Source organism: Tyto alba, unplaced genomic scaffold (genome assembly GCF_018691265.1).
Source record: "Tyto alba isolate M040663 unplaced genomic scaffold, T.alba_DEE_v4.0 Super-Scaffold_18, whole genome shotgun sequence".
NCBI classification, from domain to species: Eukaryota; Metazoa; Chordata; class Aves; order Strigiformes; family Tytonidae; genus Tyto; species Tyto alba.
In genome coordinates, this window is record NW_024881280.1 from 11,114,260 (window position 1) to 11,133,639 (window position 19,380).

General features: G+C 42.4%; 1 protein-coding gene and 1 non-coding gene across 2 annotated transcripts in view; both read left to right on the forward strand.

The window, feature by feature from the left end:
- The window catches only part of LOC104367994 (cytochrome c oxidase assembly protein COX16 homolog, mitochondrial), a 52,243-nt gene extending 47,792 nt beyond the window's left edge, over positions 1-4,451 (forward strand). Inside the window, exon 4 of the mRNA XM_042790605.1 lies at positions 937-4,451. Coding sequence (XP_042646539.1) covers positions 937-1,053 — 117 coding nt within the window. The 3' untranslated portion in view covers positions 1,054-4,451. The remainder of the gene's footprint in view (positions 1-936) is intronic.
- Positions 4,452-10,900: 6,449 nt separating this feature from the next.
- LOC116959595 lies at positions 10,901-11,015 on the forward strand. Its single transcript, XR_004405970.1, has one exon. It is a non-coding gene; the product is annotated as a U2 spliceosomal RNA (small nuclear RNA).
- Positions 11,016-19,380: the final 8,365 nt, after the last annotated feature.

Genomic DNA, 19,380 nt, shown 5'->3' on the forward strand with positions numbered 1-19,380 from the left:
CCTCCTCAGTCTCCTGTTGGCAGAGCCCCGTCGTGCCTGATGTACCGTTCCAGACTGCAGGCTGGTATGTGAGACTCGAGCTCTGTGTGTGTGGGGAAGGGACTTCTGTGTCTCTGCCAGTAGGGCTGTGAAGATGCAGTATATGTTTGTCTTCTTCAGCTTCAGCACTTGGTAGGCAAGATCAGGAGGGTACCTGTTCTTCATTTTTGTGCCCCTCTAAGGCTGGATAAATACTGCAGTCATTGCTACTTCTGAGTGGGGATGATAGGTTTAGTCAAGGAGGTAATTAAAATTGAGATAGTTTTTAAGTACCTGACAGATTGGCCAGTTAGCTTACCTCATGTGTGACTTAGTGAGAGACCTATCTGTGATGGTTGGGTGCCATAAGAAACTAGGCAGCAGAAAGCATCGCATACCTCTAAAGTTAAAGCCACATGGATTGAAGGGATTTGCACTGTTACTGTCTCTCTTTGTGCTAGATAATTCGTCTTTTCCTGTATGCTTTGTATCTGTGCTGACAGGATACTTCAGGTCACTAATTACTAATCTTCTGTTTGAGCTGTAACAATGCTTATCACTCCTACTACTTCAGTACTTGGCAGATTTGCAGGTGAAGAACAGATCTGGAAAACAAGGTGAGAGAAGAAAGAAAAAGTGAATACAAGATATCCTCAGTTGTACTCAGGTGCTGTAGTGCTTCCTGTCCTACATGTTATTTATCTGTTGATAAACAGATACAGTAATGCCCACCTTAGTCATTTATGTAGCTATTTTTTTTTCTTTGTTGTTGAATTTCTATTGCAGTGTAGATGAAAGTTGATCAACCCAATAGTGATACTGAGTTTCCTGTGCAAAAGGAAAACAACTTAGAATAATACGTACTTTAAATTGTGGGGCTGTCAAGGTGACACTGTTATTTTTGCTGTTTATCTGCAGAAGCTGGAAAAGTCTGACTTGGATAACTGGGAGAACATCAGAGGACCCCGTCTGTGGGAGGATTCCAGGACTGTTCAGAAGCAACAGCGGGAGGCTCTCCATCTCAAGACAGAGTGACTGAGCAAGCCTGCTTTGGTGCCTCTGCAAAAAAAAAAAAGTCTCAGGCTGGACTGTCTTATTTTTTAATCCAGCATTGAGAACAGACATGGGAGGGGGGGATTGCACTGAGCAATTCATGCTGGTGTCTATATAAGTAACTATGAGATCAGCCCAAAAGGCACTGTATTTTATGAAGCTCTTTGTTTGCATCCATTTGCACGGCATTCCTCAGACTATATATATGAATTCTCAATTAAAAATAGTTGATTATTCTACTGAGAATATCCCATTGTTTTTCAATCCCTATCGTTCAAAACTGAGATGCTTCATCAAGGAATAACATTGCAGGAGTCACTTGTCAGTACCAGAAGTTGTCATTGTAATGAGAACAACAGTGCTGTCATCTGGATGTGTGTGACCAGCTTAATGCTGCTTCAGGGAGCCCCTGCGTGACTTCAGGCTCTTAAGCTTGGAAGGGACTTTACAAGCATAAGAGCTGTTCAGAACAGTGAGTCCATTTTTGGCTAAATAATATTCCTGTGTTTCATTTCCAGGAACTTGACTGTACAGAGTCATGTACAGAATGTTAGCTGGTGATCGGTCAAATAACATTTGTTTAACTGTGGTTAGATTTTTGTGATTGTTGATACCTTTGTGCAGGCAGGACCTTTGCACTGGAACTTCTCAGTTTAAGTTGGAAGAATTCTTCCTCACTAAGGGCTGTCTTGTTTCTCTGTGAGCAAGTATTGTAGCAGATTCTTCTTAAACTACTATATAGTGGCAAAGCTCATCTTACACGTAGTATTACATGTATATTTGTGCATGTGTGCAGAAATTTTTTATCTTTTGATGGATTTTTCTGAAGTGCTTGTCTTTTTATATTTGTCTTTGTGTGCTAAATGTTTGCTGTTAGAGGAAACCATGCTAACATTCCGGACCCTTCTGTTGAGGCAATGAAGAAGCATCTAGTTAATTTTTCAAATTAAATGAAGCTTTTGGTAAGGGGCTAGAACAGACCTGTAGAACTTCTCTTCAGAGGAATGGTGTAGTAGAGTACAGAGTAACAGTAGACTCTAGTTTCAAAGAATTCAGTGACACCTATATGTAAATCCTTTTGGAACTGTTTTTGGAAGTGTGGTCTTACTCCTCTCTGCAAGAGTGTCAAATGCAATCTAAATGTCCTTTTGGACACTTTATTTAGGGTAGCCTCCTTGTCCTCGGGTAAATCTTCCCTCAGCACTTCATTATCTTCAGTTTCTCAGTGATGAGGTCCAGTCTTTCTATCAGGAAGAAGAATCAGCACTGATTTTGAGAGCTGTAAAGCAATTCAAAAAGCATTACATGAAATATCTTGCCCAAGTTTTGTGCATGTTTTCTTCTGATAGAGTTGTGAAGACCATCAGTGTCACACGCTATCTGGAAAGTGTTGCATGTTATCGGGAACAAGGTTAGAGCTGTGTGTTTGTGTGTTTCCCTGTTCAATAGCATATATATCTCTGGTTCTAAATAAATGCACTAACAAATTAAACCAACCAGGAGAGGAACAAGAGGAGCAATACAAGAGTGAGGTAATCATAAATGCTATGGAGAAACAACTGAAGAACTAGGATATGGAGGCATTAAACTGTGCTAGACCTACACGAGAAGGAAGTTGGTTTAATTGTTTTGTCATTAGTTTTACCTAAAAGATAAAACAATATTCTTAGACAAATAAGATGCAAAATGGGACAAATTAAGGAGTAATTAAAACTGCATGCCTTGCTAAGCATTTTTTCAACTCATAATTCGAATCCTGGTGCAGTTCCACTGACAGCAGCAAGAGTGATTGCTCAAAGGACTTCAATGCATTCACTACACTAACAGAATATTCTCTGAGTTAGGGCTCCTGCAGCATCACTGCTACTGTTACAGTACTAGCAGGACTACTGGAAATGTTTCTTTACATTCCCTGGTATAGACCCATCTTGTGTGGAATCTGAAAATTCACTGTCTTTTCCAGAGTGTACATGTCTTCCTTTTCTTAGCCTTGATTGAAGGAGAAGGGAAGTTGCCATTGCTTTGCATATGGAGAGGCATGATCAGCTCCCAGTTTTGCAACATTGGCTTACAATATAGACCAACACGACCCCTGAAATAAACACATGGCGCTCTAGGAACAACATGTGTAGGAAAAGCTACCCTTTCCCCCAGGGGAAGCAGCACAGGTATTTCTCTTTCATGAAGCCCTTAGGCTTATCAGTTTTCTTGATGAGCAAAACACTCTCTGAAATATCCTGTGTATTTTTAGTAATTTGATATCCAACAAAGGCTCTTTTAGGAATGGTCATCTTACTTCAGCAGGTCTGGAATGTATTTGTAAATAATTACTTCTGTGGAGAACACTTTTATATGTCAGAATTTAGGACTCGGTTTTAGTCAGTTGCTTGCTGGTTGTGGGCCCCCCCACCCCTCCCTTTTCATAGGCACTAAATTTCCTGTAGTTTCTGAGGGCATGTTTGTGACTACCTTTGAAGTGACATCTCTGGAAAGTGATGGATTTATCCTAGCATCTCTGAGAAACACTGACATGCAGTTGGAAAACCTTCCAATTTGCCCTTCTCTTCAACTTCCCTTTTAAGAGACAGTCCATATCTACTGACAGTCCACTAAAAAAAATTCCCACCTTTTTTTTTTTTTTAATACTGTTGACTCATTCATGGGAAAAAAAAAAAACACACAACAATAACTTTTGGCAGGTAGGGAAGCTGTACTTTTCATATAATGGGAAAAGCTATTTCAGCAGTTTATTGCCATGCACATGGACAATGGCTTCATGCTTTATGCTGTGCACTTCTTAGCGACTGAATTGGAAATAATACTTAGGAAAGGTGTGTTGAGAGTCAATTAAAGTCTTTTAAGTTGTGCATCCTAAAGTAGAAGGTACTCCAGAAATGTGGAGAATTATAGTTCACAACACAAACAAGAAAGGCAAACTTCAATTGGTTCAGGACTCAGGCTTAGTTTGGCTGCTTATTTGAACTATTCTTTTGAAAGCCATGTTACAGCACTCTGCTTATCTCTGAGGCACCTGGGGACAACCTTGTTGAATTCCTGAATTGTTATTCTAAGCATCTGTGGCTGGAGGGGAGGTCAGAGGCAATTAAATGCAATTGTCAGTCTCAGACACTGACATTTTTGCATCCTCTTTGGTAACTGGCATATACTGGTCTGAGGGGAATGAAAACAAGGCTTTAGTGAGAGGTGTGAAGTATTAAAGGGGTAAAAAAGGATTGAAAAAGCCAGATCTTCTAGTCAGTGTTGCTGAAATTAGAAATAGAAGAAGGAAGTCTGGTTAGGTGTCTGTGTGTATGTGGACTGAAAAATCGGTTTCAAAGTCCCTCTTTTGACAATAAAGGAGAAAGTGTTTATCTCTCAAATAAACTGTGGCAAGGTTGGTCTCTGGGATCTTCCATAACAAGAAAAGCAGTAGGGCCTAGAAGCGGAGGGAATCTGGGGCATCTGTCTCCAGGGGTAGGAAGAGCTCAGTGCAACCCCCAGTGGGTATCCAGCTGGATGGTTCCCAGTGGCAGGTATCTGCAGTCCAAAACTCTAACCAGATCTTTGCATGAGATCAGCCCTGTGGATCCTGCTCACTGAGTGTGTTTCTCCTATAGCACTTCGAATTTGCAGACTCAGAGATGACCCAAAAGACAAATTGCTCAATATCATAGTTCAGCTGTAACAGAGATGAATGAGAGGCTTAGTGAAAGCTGTAGCTGCTGTGATCAAAAAAAGGTTTCAAAACCTGTTCAATAGCGTAGCAGTTGAGTTTCAGAGCTCCTGAACACATCTGGATGAGCAGCTGGGTGTTAAAAACTTCTAGAATCAAGATGCAGAGAACAATCTTGTCAATAGTGATCCTCTAAGGTCTCAAAAATGGCTCCAGCTACCCAAAAAAGTTAGGTTATGGCATAATAAAAGATGAGTGATGGGAGTTTTAGACCAGAATATAGAACGCAGAAACTTCTGAAAAATTATTTAAACATACCCCATCATCAGCTGGGACCAGTCCCAAAAAGCAGAGGGAGAAATCCATTTCTTCACAGAGAAGCAGCAACTTGGAGTGATTTAAAGGTTACTGTTCACTGGATGTTTTACATGGACACTTTTTATTTAACTGTAGGTACATGTATATGGGTGAAACTTAGAACAATAGGTTTCACATTCTGAAATAACTACACAGACCCTTGTACTTCTTGATGATCCTTGTATTTGCTCTGAGTTGCTACATTTGAATTTCCAACACAAGTCCAGGGCAATTTTCATTTTTATGTCTTGTATTTTCCAGAGGCTTTTCTTTCTGCAAGAAATGGAAAAGCCTAATACACTTTGCTACTGTGTCCACTGGGGGGGAGGGGGGAAAGAATAAAGGAACAGAGAAAAGAAGGGAATTATCTGAAGTCTTAGGGAAAGCAGAATAACTATTTTTACATGAAGATGGTCAAAGAATTTTCAGTAATCTTTTATGGTTAGAAAGGCTGCTTTCTGTCAGTGTTTTCAGTAGAAAACCTCTTTTCATCCTTCAGTGGAGTAAGGTTCACAAAAAAATTTCCACTATTTTAAACTAGCTAACTAGAAGGTTTTAATCAAAGGAAGGTAATTGCTCACTGGTAGGCCACCTTTCCCTAAAAGGACTTGCAGCCAGACTCGGCCAACAAACAAATAGTCTCTAGACATAGAAAGAAAACCTCCATGCAGGTGTTTTTCTTAAACTTGTCCTCACCGGAGGAGCCCAAAGCAGTCTTTCATACCTCTAGAATCAGACTAGCCATATTGTCTTGTTGAACACGTGCTTTATCTGCATGTTTAACTCTCTTGCTTAACACAGACAAGAAATTCAAGTTTCACCCTGACCATCTTCGTGCTGCTTGGGAGGCATGTTAAAATGAAATTCAACCAAACCGGCAGCTGGTTGTGCTGCAGAAAGAACATGTAAAATATGGCTATACATTGTAAATGTGAAAAGAAAAGTAGTATATGTGTCATAGTCACAGGTCATTTAGGAAAGAAAGAAAGAAAAAAACAATATCTGAAAACCAGAAGTAAGTTATGCACTTTCACCCAGCATACTTGGAGTCTGGCTTGATGTGCTTCAGTTGATGGAAAAAATGACCATACTTACTCAGCATGGCTGTTCCAAGGTAGTTGGTGCTCAATACCAACTCCACTGTGCATGGTCAGTACCACATCCATTGTGGTGTCAACCCCAAGGAGGCCCAGTGGCTCCCAGGGATATGGCTTAATCCCAGGCAGAATCAGGGGTAAATCCATGTCTCTGCCCTCCAAATCTGTTCTCCCTCCTCTTTCTGTCCTGTCTGCCAGTGTTCCTCCTAAAAAGTAACAGCTCAGGCTCTGAGCTGCTCTTCCCTAATGGAGCTGGCTGTAAAATGTCACCCGCTTCTTTTTAAAGTTCATTGTCTACCAAGAATTGAATAATATTGGTTTCTAAATTAATTTTAAGATGTCCTGTAAAACGTAAGCTCAAAAACACAGACCCAGTATTATATCCCCTAAGTATGGCACCCAGCATACAATGGGTTTCTTTTTATCTTTAGATACACAATGCTGTACTCTCTATTTTATGTACAGAGGAAATTAAATGTACTTTTTTCTTTAACAGATGAGATCTTCATCCATCACCAGCTGTCAGTTCCTAATAATGTTGCCCAGAGAAGTGTTATCTGTGATTTAGTGGCTTTAGTGGACTATCTTTTGTTGAACAGAGGACAGCAGAATAAAATTTCAGCTTAATATAGCTCTTTTCATACTCCTTCTGAATAAACAGAAGAAAAGAGGAGAGCAAGAGCAAAGAATCTTGAGTTCTAGGCTCAAGTTTCTTCTGTTTTGCAATAGATAGGGCATTTTAAGAAAGAAAAGGAAGGAAAACGAAAGTGAAAAAAAAAAGGAAATAAGAGAAAAGAAGAAACGTGGAAAGAAAAAAGCTTAGGGACAAAAATAGTAATAGAAAACAGAGTGTTCTTTCTGACTGGTCCTTCTGGATAGAGTAGGAAGGAAAATTGTTTCTGTCTCAGGAAAAACTTTTGAGCTCAAAAAATTCTTGTCTCAAGTCAGAATGCAAAGTCAAGTATAATATTTTGCAAGCTACTGGTTTTAGAAATATTTTTGTTTGGGTGAACCACAGCATTTTATTTTGCTTTTCATGTCTTTCCATTCTTGTTTCTTTTTCCTCAGGTAAGGAGAAACCACCACTGATCTTAAAAGCGTGTTTTTCACTTAAAAGACTGTCAGCACAAAATGTTTCAACAGTTTCCAAAACTTTTCACAAAAAGTGTTCTCAATAAGAGTAAAGATCTGTCAAAATAGATCCCTCTCAATGAACAGGCTGCAAAATGTCAATCAACTAGATTTATAAAAAAAAAAAAAAAAAAAAAAAGAAAAAGAGAATAATTGAGAAAGATCTTTTATCAGCTGTACCAGTCAGTTCCTTCGCTGACTGCTGGGCACTGATGCTGCTCGCCGAGCGGTTTGTGGCTGCACACCTCTGGCTGCGGCCCTGCCGGCTCCCCACCAGACGTGCACATCTGCACTGGGAAGGTTGCACTCCTGCAATTTAACAGAGGATTTTGCCACTCAGTAACTGGTAATAAAAGACCTACCCCTTACTGCATCCAGTATTCTGCTATCCCAGGTAACGGCATTGTAGTTTTTATATAAACTGATGATGTTGCCTCTAAACACTCGTTCCCCTGGCTCCCTGCTTTTGCTAATACTACAATCTTAATTTATTTCTGTTTAGTTCATCTTAAATTATGTCATTTTTTAATTAGATATTCAGAGAGCATGCATATATGTCATAATATAATAAGAAAAAGCTCAACGTTTTTCCCGATCTAAAACAAGGCATTGCCCCTGTTTAAGTGCTAGGTCTAGGGTTTCCATCATTCTGAATTACCTGTCTAGCAACAAATCAGCACTGAAAGACTCCAGACCTACTCACATTCATGTATACTTGAAGTGACTATAGTCCATCCAATTTTGGAGTCATGTCTTACCATTATCTGGCTATCCACCCCACTGCAGATGCTTTTTTGCCTTGCAAGCATCCTGACTGGGCTGTAGATGTGACTAAAGTTAAATGCATATTTTCAGTACAAATGTCTGAGATTGCACATTTCTTATAGTGGGCCTTTTGGGCTGTATGCTCCCTGTGAAGTGCAGACATCCTTATTGGTTGTGCTGGGATAACAGACTGCAAAATCATGTTTTATTTCTATCATCCTTTAAATCAAATGAACTCGAAGGCAGTTTGATCGAATTTTTTGAAGTTCACCCTGGCCCTGATATGGGGTGTTTTTGGAAGGTTTAAAAGTGAATTATGACAGACATAGGGAAGTCATTGCAGAGAAACAGCTGGGAATACTCATGTTTCAGTTTAGCTAAAACCCCTATATTTTAAATATTCACAAACGTAAATGTCTTAAATGCTTGTTTGAATGTCTAGTTTCATGTATCTCCCATGACCAGCATAGAACATGTGCTTTTTTTTTAAGTGGACTGAGGTTTCTGACTAATCCAGGTTATTCAAACTTTGCAAGAAAAAGCTGGATATGGGAAACTGTATTTTCTATGGATGGACCCAGTTGGTTGGTCAGCGATTTTGAATACGAATAGGAGGAAGAGACCTTTATCTCTTATCTTTCATCTATTCAAGAAGATTTCTTGCCCCTGTAATGAATTATTCACAACAGAAATTAAAAATTGAGCAGTCTTTGTCCCTTGAAGCTACACAGGGCTGTTCAATGCTATCTGACAGGTCCATTTTTCTAACACATTCTGCACATGATCTTAAAAGTGCAGACATAATTTCCCAGTGAAGCCAGATTTGCACATTACTGCCTTAGATTAACCTCACTAACTTGATAGTATCCTCCACATGTATCATATCATACATGGGTCTCTTGGTTATTTATCCCTGAGGTGTCTATTGTTTTCCCTCCGTCTTCTTTGCTAGCAGTAGAAGGATGCCCAGGATTTTCGACAGCTCCCTGAGGTTAAAAACATCAATATTTCTTCTCCCAAAAAGGATATTTTCTTCAAAACAATTTTTTTAAGTTCTATTGCTGGCAAACACTATCCACTTTAACTGCCACATATTCTATACAGTCTTTTTGTATTTCCCTTTCTGTGTGTTCAGGTAATGCCAAGAAACTAGCAGCAGGACAGGTGTTACTTCTCTTCTGTGCTCTCTGCCCGGAGAGACCATGATCTAGGAACCCCGGCAGCAGTTGACCAAAGTGCTTCTGTGCCTTGTTCTTTTGTCCTTGGAGAAGTTTCTTTTGCCCTTGGGGGATTCACCATGGCCTTCTTTCTTTGTGTGAAGAGGTATAGCAGAAGATCTGAAATTTGGAAAATACGTAATAACTTAAGGTCTCTTGTGTGTTGCCATATGACTGTTAAAGCTGTTTTGTAGAGAGTGTGCATTATATATCAAGTATCTAGATAGATATACACACACACATATTTAGACAGCCCCAAAGACCGCATTCCCCTTTCTGTGCACACACAATGGAGAGCTGGAGCAGAGCGTCCTGTTGATGGGGACTTGCAGGGATCATCTCTGAGTGATGAGGATGGTTGCTTTAGTAGGAACCAGCTCTATGCAGTGATTCCCTGCCCACATTACACAGAAGAGAATTCATTTTCCCACCAGCATACAGGGTAGGTCCATTCAAATCAAGTATCTAGGCAAACATTAACATCAAGGCAGGTGCAGACAGTGATCACCTCAGCCAAAAGTAGATGTCTACCAAGGTGGGTGTTGAATCAAACTCTACCACATCTTCCCTTCCACTGATCTTGGAAGGCACTTAGGTGTGACTTTTGATGACTTTGCCTTTATAAGGCTAGCTTATAAAGGTGAGCTGGATTCCAAGAAGTCTCCTCATTTACTAAGCAGTCTGAGGAGCTCCACTTTTGGCTCTTGTGGAAGTTAAGACAAAACCTTTGGATGGATGCATGCAAAAATCAGTGAGGGCCTGTGTTCCTCTGCTAGTGCTCTCGAGCTTTCCCTGAACCATTTGGGACAGGGTTAAGAGCTCTGAATGAGTTTGAAATTAGGGCAGCTCTGATATTGCCATAATATTTTAATGTATTATTTCTTGTTTCTCATGAAAAGCTGCTGAGTTTCGTGACAGCTTAAATAAAGATTATCTCAGTAAATTATTATTACAAAGATCAGCAAATATCTTACTCTGTCACACTGGTGTTTAGATAGAAATTGCAGTGCCAGCATTGCCTACTACAGAGGTAATGTATCTAAGCTACCTTTCTGACAAGGGAAATCATGCTGCGGACAAGGGGAAGTCATACTATAGGCTTTCTTGGGCAGGACTGAATGCAGTCCCGTCTGCAGGATGAATTAACCTAAGGGAATACATTTTTCCTATTTCAAAAGCAAAGTTTTGCTTAGACCATCTTTCAGCCAAAGCTTATGTTGTATGGGCAATAAGGTCAAAGGATCCGTAGTCTCCTCCAAGTCAACAGGGAGCAATAAAAAGATATTTTCTGTCATTAAAGATAACCTTGTGTACAGCAAGGGCATGAACAGTGTGTCAGCAAACTGGCCCTGTGAGAGTACTTTACTGACGCTGCTTAAGGTTTCTTTAACATGCAGACTGACATTATTATTACAGTAGAGAACTGGCACAGAACTTTCAGGATTACGTATTAAGAGCAGCAAGTCAAATACCAGCTGCCTAACGTGATAAATTCTAAGTATGATTCCAAAGAGGTTTGCATGAATTTCCTCTGCAGAGTGCATAGAGGCAAGTCATCAGTTGCTTTTATCCTCAGTCCCCTTCCCATTATTGCTTCTTGGCCTTTTGGCTAAGATCAAGTGTAGTATCAGTTGAAGTATTGGCATGTCCTCTCTGTGGGGACTCTATCCTGCCCTGGCAGCAGGCTGGGCTCAGTGACCTCCTAGCTCTTTTCTGTCTGTAAGTACTATCATTCCTGCTCTTTAAGAGACCTGGCAGCTTTTAGAAGTCAAGTTCCCTTTAACATGCCTTGCAAATACAGCTGAGATGCATTGGCCTGAATTACTTCTGTTTCAAAAGGCAGGTCGGTCTCTGTTTTCTAAAGTGGGAGAAATTGCAATGTAGCTGGAGGGTTTGGCTCCTCCCTGTTGAAGGCCAGCAAGGAATGTTTATCTGTAACAGGAGATTCTTTTATTTTTAAATTATTTTAATACTTAGAGGAAATATAAGCCAGAAATTTTTGGAAAAAGACAACACATGTAAGTCCTCTGACAGCTTTTGCACCCCTGCATCATTAGGGTTCTGGGACCAGGCAAAAAAGATCTCTTACATAGGAAGACCTTAAAATACTGTGATAACATGTCCATATTTGTCTAGTTTTGGGAGTGGTAAGCTTCCTAAATCCAAAGCTACGTAGGCGTAGGGGATACTGTAATTGGCAGCCAGACGTAGTGCCTGAAGACCTTACTTAATCCTGACTTTTTATACCCAGATCTATTAATTTGCAATGAAAAAGAGTTTGTTGGGCACTCAGAATGGGGGTGGGGAAAGATGCTGATGTCCCAGATAAAGACCTTTGGATATTATTTTATCTGGGATTTTGTTGGGATGCTGGGTTTTTCCATACCTTGCCTACCTGAGCTGTGACCCATTCTAACTATTGTGACAGGAGATGGGTGCCTCTGTTAGAGCCTGGGGTATAATACAGGTGGCATGCCCCTTCAATCCCAGGGTTTTTTTTTTCATCCTGATGCAACTGCAGCAGTCTAACCTTCAAATGAGGAGCTCTCCACTAGCAGATTTTGGCCAGAGACCCATGCATGTTTTTATGGCCAGTTCTTTTCAGAGCAGTCCCTAGTTTGCTGTCTGTAGTGGACATACCTCGGAGATTATATGGAACAGTTGCATTAGTGTAATTACATAATGCATGGGGAGTTTGTTTTGGTTTGTTTTGCCCAAGTCACCCATGGAACAGGAAATCATATATATTATCTCTGGAAGAGGCAGTAAAATGATATAGCGGAACCTCCTGTGTAACTCAAAGGTATTTCACTCCAGCGTTCCTATATCAAACCCAGTAACTAAAGGATATCTTCCAGTCTTTGTGTTGGCAGAGATCACTTAAAAACTCCACCCTTTATCTCTTCAGCTACCCTTCATAGAGGAGGTGCATGGAGGATGTTGTGAATTTGCCTTCCACCTAGGGAGGGATGGCCAAGTACCCTCCAAAAACACTTTTGGGGCAGCACTAGCCAGCTCTACACCCCTTGGCATAGGGAGGGATGTAGGAGACTTCTGCTGCAGGAAACTTCTGGCTGATTTTTGTAGGAAGGCAGTCGATGTCTTCCAAAGTTACATTCTCCCAGCTGATTTTTGTCTCAAAGATCTGTCTGGTCTAATGACACAAGTTGTGGGAGGCCAGGTTTTGTTCACTGGCTCTTGCTGCTATTTTGGGAATGTGATTTTTCTATTTCAGTTGGCTGGGCGTGGAGGGAGTGTTGCTATGCTTTAGGGAACACTGCAATTAGATTCACTCAAAACAATAATGATTATTAATTATGACTGTTTTGTTACTAAAAAGGGAAAAGGTAGAAATAAATAATAAACCATGGTTACTTTGAAAGCAATCTCTGTCTCTCTCCGCGTCTCTTTGAAGAGCTTTGAACAGACCTAGGAGCATTTGGGCTCTCCTTAGGGGACAGCAAAGCCCTTATTTCCATACGTGGCAGCGAGCCTTGCTCCAGTGTAAGTAATCTGATGAGTTCTCTGACAGAAGAACCGTATTTACCAGCTGGTGACTCTTGCTTGGTAAATCCCAGATAACTGTAGCAGCTGGGCAAATCTCAACTGTGTTCCAAATCATTAGCAAAAGTGTTTGAATCAATAATGGTAGGGAAGCCACTGAAACAGCTTTACTGAAACAAATCAGTGAATAAACACTGAAAATTTTCAGTCCAAGTGAAATCTGTTCACCAAGGATGGCTTCTTTCTCCCTATGAGCACACAGCCTCAGGCCTGCGATGTCCAACAGAAGCTGTTACTACCTGAAACCACGCTTCGTTATTCCACTAGAAGCCGAGCTAGAGAAGTGTCCTGCTAGCTGCTGGCCCCATCTGCCAGCCTCTTGCTCCTCCTGATGCCGCGATCGGGGGGTGGGGGTGTGTGTGGGGGGGGAATGTCATTGTGTCAGGCAACGGTGCCGACGTGCGAAGCCGCCGCTTTGCGCTGGGAGCGGGGCCACGGCCCCCAGCGCTGGGCCTGTGTGCTGGGAGGGCAGGGCACCGCTGGCTGCTCAGTGCAAGGAAAAAGTCTGTTTTCTTCAAGGTTTTTGCAGAACTGCGCAGCGAGGGCCTGGCAGCGCTGCTGTCCGCCTCTCACGGGCGCCGCAGCCATGAGCAGGCAGTCTGCTCGGGGCGCGGGGAGGGAGCCAGCTGCCCCGTCCCTGTGGCAGCAGCTCTGCAGAACGTCTTTGGGGCTTTTTGGAACTCTCTTAGCACTTATTTTTATGTATACACACACGTGTATAAATATATATAAAATACATCTTTACAGTTCACTGTTTCAGTTGGTCCAAGCAGATGTGAAAGTGTCTTTAAATCAGAGTAATCTCTTAAAAAGTAAGGAATCTTTATATCCTATAATCGAAACAGAAGGTCATCTTCCCTCTGCTTAATTTTTCTGTAAAGGTGAGTTGTGTTTTTGAGTTTACTAAGGAACTTGCTTCCATGTTGCCAAAGGAGTAATTCATTAGCCCTTAATACAAATTTTATACTTAAATGATCTCTGATCAGTAACTAGAACATAAAGTCAGTGTGCTGGTTTTGTACATAAAGATGTCATCTTCATCTAACCTCGCTATGGAGTTGTTATATGAGGCTTGCATGCTGCTACAAAACATCCACCTCAAAAGGGTTTCTTGATGTGTAAGAGTAAATGTTGAATTTTTAAGCATATCAAAAATTCGGGGACCACAAAAGATGTGGTTAAAATACTTTCAATCATCCATTTCTTCTTTTAATGAGCACTCCAAAATTTTAATTTCAAAATTTCATAGAAGTATCTTTCAATAGTCCCATACATCTGTGTGTGCAAATCAGAGGCATAGGGACATTATTTTGCTGAAATGACAGTGAAAAGCCAATGTCAGGCCCTGAGTTTTGGGATGTTGACAATGATCCTGAGTAGAAATATTTGTATTTTCTTAATCTTCTAATCCAGAAGTACTTCATAGAATCTGTCACTTGAGGTAAAATTCTCCCTCTAACAACTGAGGTCTTGTTCCAGACTAATGTGTCCTGGTTTTAGATAAAAAACACCATGTTACTGGTTTTTCTTCCCTTTTGATCCTCTGTTGTTGAGATTTATTGCCTGCCATTTATAGCATTTGCAACTTGCAATTAAGGCTTCTATTTTGAATACCTAATGCATAACCAGGAATTACTGTAACTTGGTATTTGGATATGTCTTTCAAACCATTGCAGAAAAGGATAATTCTATTCAGATGTGAGGTAAAAGCATTTAAAGCTAGAGAACGTTTATAGTGACCTAATGTTAAATGAATAAACGGCAATTTTATTAAATACTTTTCCATCAGTTTGAAGAGCTCCCCTGCATAAATTCTGTCTGGTGTCATCTATAGGCTGATTTTTATTTTTTTTAGCAGAATTGCAAGTACATTGAGCATTTTGAGCAAGAAAAGTTTAACGTTTGTATAATTAACTCTTCACTACCCAAAATCTCCTGGTTTTACATGCTCAGCTGGCTTTGTGCCATGGAGACTGATTGGACATTCATCTCTGGTCTGAATTAGTATTGGAGCTCCTGATCTAAGCATCCAGGAGCTGTATCCCCTGGAAGGACAACTTCCCCAGGCTGTGCACTGGCCCCCAGGAGCGGCGGGCAGTCGTGGTGCCTATCTACTGCGAGGCATCTGGCTGCTGTACGTGTGGCGAACCCCAGCTCTGTGGGTCTGCTCTATACTCAGCCTTACGGCAAGGAAGGGGCTGTGAGGACCTCAGAGAGTAGCTAAGGTGGCCAACAGCATGGGGAACTTGGGCATTACTGGGCCAGACCTTCAACGATGCTGAAGGGCAGATTGAAGGCTGGGCAGGAGAAAGGCTCTCCTCCCTTTGGGGGTGCTAACTGACAGTCACTCAAAGAACTAAACTGGGCTGTAAGTTTGAGCCCTAGTTGTTAAGTGTTGTATAAAGGAAGGACATAGTGAAAAGAAAGAAATGGTCTTGTCCCCCTCAAATGCCTTTCAGATTAAATTACTGTTTGTTGGCTAACAGGAAAGGTGGAAATTCTGTTCCACCAGAGATGGGGGTGTGGAATGAAAGCCCATGTGTATTTTTAGCATCGCTTGTAATCATGTCACCTTTTCAAATGAAAGCATCAGTGCATTAGAGCAGAGAAACTGGGAAGAGGACATGCTCTACCAAGAGAAATGTCATGCTCAGAGTGGATTGACTGAGTCACACACTGACAGTGATATTGGCACTGGCCAGGCCAGACCCTGCTGCACACTTCCTCCCCCTCCCAGCTCCTCAATTTTATTTGCCTTTTTCCTTCATGCATCTCTCCTGGTTATCTCCTCACGCATCTCTTCTCAGACGATTCTACCCTCCAAACTATATCCAGATGGAATAAAACCCAGCATGTGCAAGATGCTTTGGGATGTTCACCCAGAGTCCTGCCCAGGGGGTAGGCAGCCCTGGCAAGGTGACAATTGCATGCCTTAATGGAAGCTACTTAGCAATGCCTTTTTCTTTTATCTTTTTGCCTAAGAAGAAAGCAGATCTAACACAAGGAAGGGAAAAGGGTGTCTGTTCAACAATAAATGTTTGTTTGCTGTTCACCTCTGAAATGCCAATGAGCATTTGTGCTGTCTAGTTTGAACTGCCTTGGAGAAATTACTGATGCTGCTCTTGAAAGACGTTGTCCCTTACTTTCTAAGGAGGTAGAAAAGGTCTGTCACAGTCCCCCTCTGTATTCATGGATAGATCATGTCATTGCTCTGCTACATCCAGGAAAAGGGAATAATTCCCTATTGTTCCCATTCTTTGCCTAGCCTTCATAGACTGGAAAGAAGGCAAAACCTACTTTGTCTGCATTTACACAATACCCAGAACAATGATCCTCTGCAGTGGAGAAATTCCTTGGTGCTGTTAGCATGCAGCTCAAGCTGTTAGAGGTCACTTGTAGATGTTCACTCTGTGCCCCCGGCTCGGCTCCGGCGGGGGCATGCAGGCACCAGCTGTGAGATTTGGAGTGGTTTGCACTGGCTTTTCAGCAGGTTACTTGCCACCGAGTGGGATGTTTTCACCCCTGGAAGCTAAAGAAGCAGGAGGGATACAACTGCTTGAGGGGGGTTGACTGTCTCATGCCCGGCTGTTGACTGCAGCTCTCATGCCTTGGTGAAGGTGCTGTCTGTGGCTCAGGTGTCCTTCCTTACCAATGAAAGTGGAAGTGCAATTAGGGCTGTAATCCTTTAAACAGATCCTGTTGTCCTGAAGCCTCCTTTATGTGCCTGAGAGTGGCAGATGACGCTCACCTCTTTCCCCTTTGTTCCTCCATGCCTTCCGTTGAGCATTTTATTAAATGCATTCTCCATTGTACTGGCACCAGGAGAAGTATGATGTTTCTTCAGTGTGCCAAGACTTTGATCTCATATTTACGCTATCTCGTGCTGCATGACAGCCACCCGTAAGACTGAGTAAGCCACGGTGCTGGCTTTCTCCTCTTCCTTGTGTATTTTCACTTGATACACAGCTTCATGACTTGACTGAAGGCAGAAATGGAAAACGTCACGCTAAGAGGTTGGGGGCTCCCTGAGAGCAGCAAGCCCACAAGCACAGCAAGCAAACACCAGTGGAAGGAGCTGACCTGAGTGGGAAGGTAGCCCGGTCCCACAGCTACTGGGCTATCTCGAGAGCTCCTGAGAGGAGAAGTGTCCTGCCCCTGTCTCCCAGGGCGAGGTGACACCCCTTCGGCACCTGAGGAGGAGGTGCCCAGTGTTCCTTGCCAGTTGTTTGTTTTGTTTTGTTTTGTTTTGTTTTGTTTTTTTTATTTTTATTTTTTTTATTTTATTTAGCCTGATCAGAGATGAGGAAATTTTTGAAGAACAAAATGTGGTTTTAATAGATTTATCCTCTGTCCCCACAGGCAACAGACCCATCAAAAGGCTCAGCGTAGATCTCTTCCCCCGCCCCCAGCTGCTTTTTTCATCTTACCTGGCTGTTAATGATGACAATTTCTATTTGCACAGCATTCACCTAAGGATCTCCACGTATTTTTTTCTAAAGGCGGATATCTATTTTTAACCTGATTTCATAGATGGTGAAACTACAAAGTAGGCAGGTTTGTGCAACATGCTCCTTGCAGTGCAGCTGTGCTGGGGTGAAAAGAGGTGAGCTGGCCTGCTGCTGGGGCCGTGCTGGCAGATGGAGGTGCAGAGATGCTGGGGAGGCTTTAGGGCTGCCTGCTACAGTGTGTGGATGGGGCTGGGCACCCTTCAGCCTGCATCTGTCCCCCCATCTACCCTTCTTCTAGTAAAAATGGGTTATTCTCATCCAGAATGGCGCTCTCAGTGATTTGGGATTATCATGCATATTTGGGGCATGGTTTTGTTGTCTGTTTGTGCACACACCACTATGGTACCTCACTAAAGCTTCCCCAGTGCCACCCAAGTGAGGTCTCTCCAGCTCCCCAGTGAGTCATGGCCAAGTTAGGGAGCAGCCCTGTGTACACATAAGCATTTACTTTAGGGACTTACCCATCAGTTAAAGCGGAATTACATGCTTAACTTACTAAATTACTCTGGGCTTTGCTTGAGTATGAGTACAAAATTCTTAATTGCAAAGATAATCATTTGTAGAGCTGAGACTTCCATTTCCCTAACAACATAGACAAATTACTTGTGCTCTTGTCTTGTTCTGCCCAGGTAATGTTCCCAGCCACTGGGATCAGAGGATAACAGAGACTGGAGGAGAGACAGAGCGTACAGACCCACAGGAACACCTCATTGCTCTCCCAAAACATGGCAGCATTTCAGAAGTCCAAATATAGCTGAAAAAGCTTATTTAAATGTTGCACAAGGCCCAATTGTGGCTGTCCTCCAACTCCCAAGACTTTCTTCAAGGGATCTTTCCCTCCACTGGCAGGGCTGTGTCCCAGAATCACTGCCTGGCCAAGGACTGCTTGGTTTTTAGCAAGCTCAGCTTTGCAGACCAAAGCCCTCGTGTACCAACCCTGCCAGTGGTTTCTCCGAATTGCTGTGGGTGTCCCAGGGGGACAGCACTGGGGCAACGCAAGCTGCCCCTCCCTCATGGTTAAACCAGTATTGAAGGCTACAAAAAAAGAGGGCTGACTGGCCACTGTGACCACAGCCTTCCACTGGTGACACCCATCTGCAGAATGAGGCCGGGAAGATCGTTTTGCTCAGATATCCAGACTTGCAGCAGGCAGGGAGCTCCTGAGCAGGAGTGGGTCTGAACCAGTAACAGCCACAGGCAATGCCCAGTGTCCGTCAGCTCCTAGGTGTTGGTGTCTCCCAAACAGCGCTTTTCTGAGGCAGAGGTCCCCTAGTCCCCATCTGTTTGGTGAGTTTTGGCTACGGCATGAGAGCATCCAGAAGGAGGATGTATTGCCTCCTAAGGGAAGGAGCACTGTGTAACTAGTACGTTGGGGTGCCTGCTGCTGTCCTTTCTTGTCACCCCTCTCATCTTTCTCATTATGTCTACATGACCCATATTTGTAAAGATGGAGAATAAGGAGCTATGGCCCATTTGGTGTTTGTGTGATTTTTAAATACAAGAGGCAGGTTTGGGGTCAGTTCATCCTTTTCTTCTAATGATTCACACTGCTTTTTCAGGGCCAATTTGCCAAAGCTCACAGAAAGTCTACTCTTGTTTTGTTTTGGTTTTGTTTGTTTGTTTAATAGGTCTGTTTGCTCTATGCTCCTTTCTCCCCTTGCACCATCATCTCCCCCTTTGGGCTCAGTGAGGTGTTATTCAGGTGGGATGTGGTAGTAAGCCAGCAGTGCTGCGTGGACCCACCCCTGTAGGCAGCTCTTCCTCTGCCCATGTTGCAGAAGGCTGTGCATCTAGCTGAGCAGACCTGTAAGAGATGGCGTTTTGAGCATGTGCTGTGCAAAAAAAATAGCAGGGATCATTCAAGAGTCCTCTCTTCTAATGTCATCATCGTCACAAAATCTTGGAAGAGAGCTGTTACCTTCTCCAGGCTGTCTTCTTGCACAAGCTACACCATCTAAACACATTGAGTAATCCCTGCCTCCAGCCCACAACTTCTG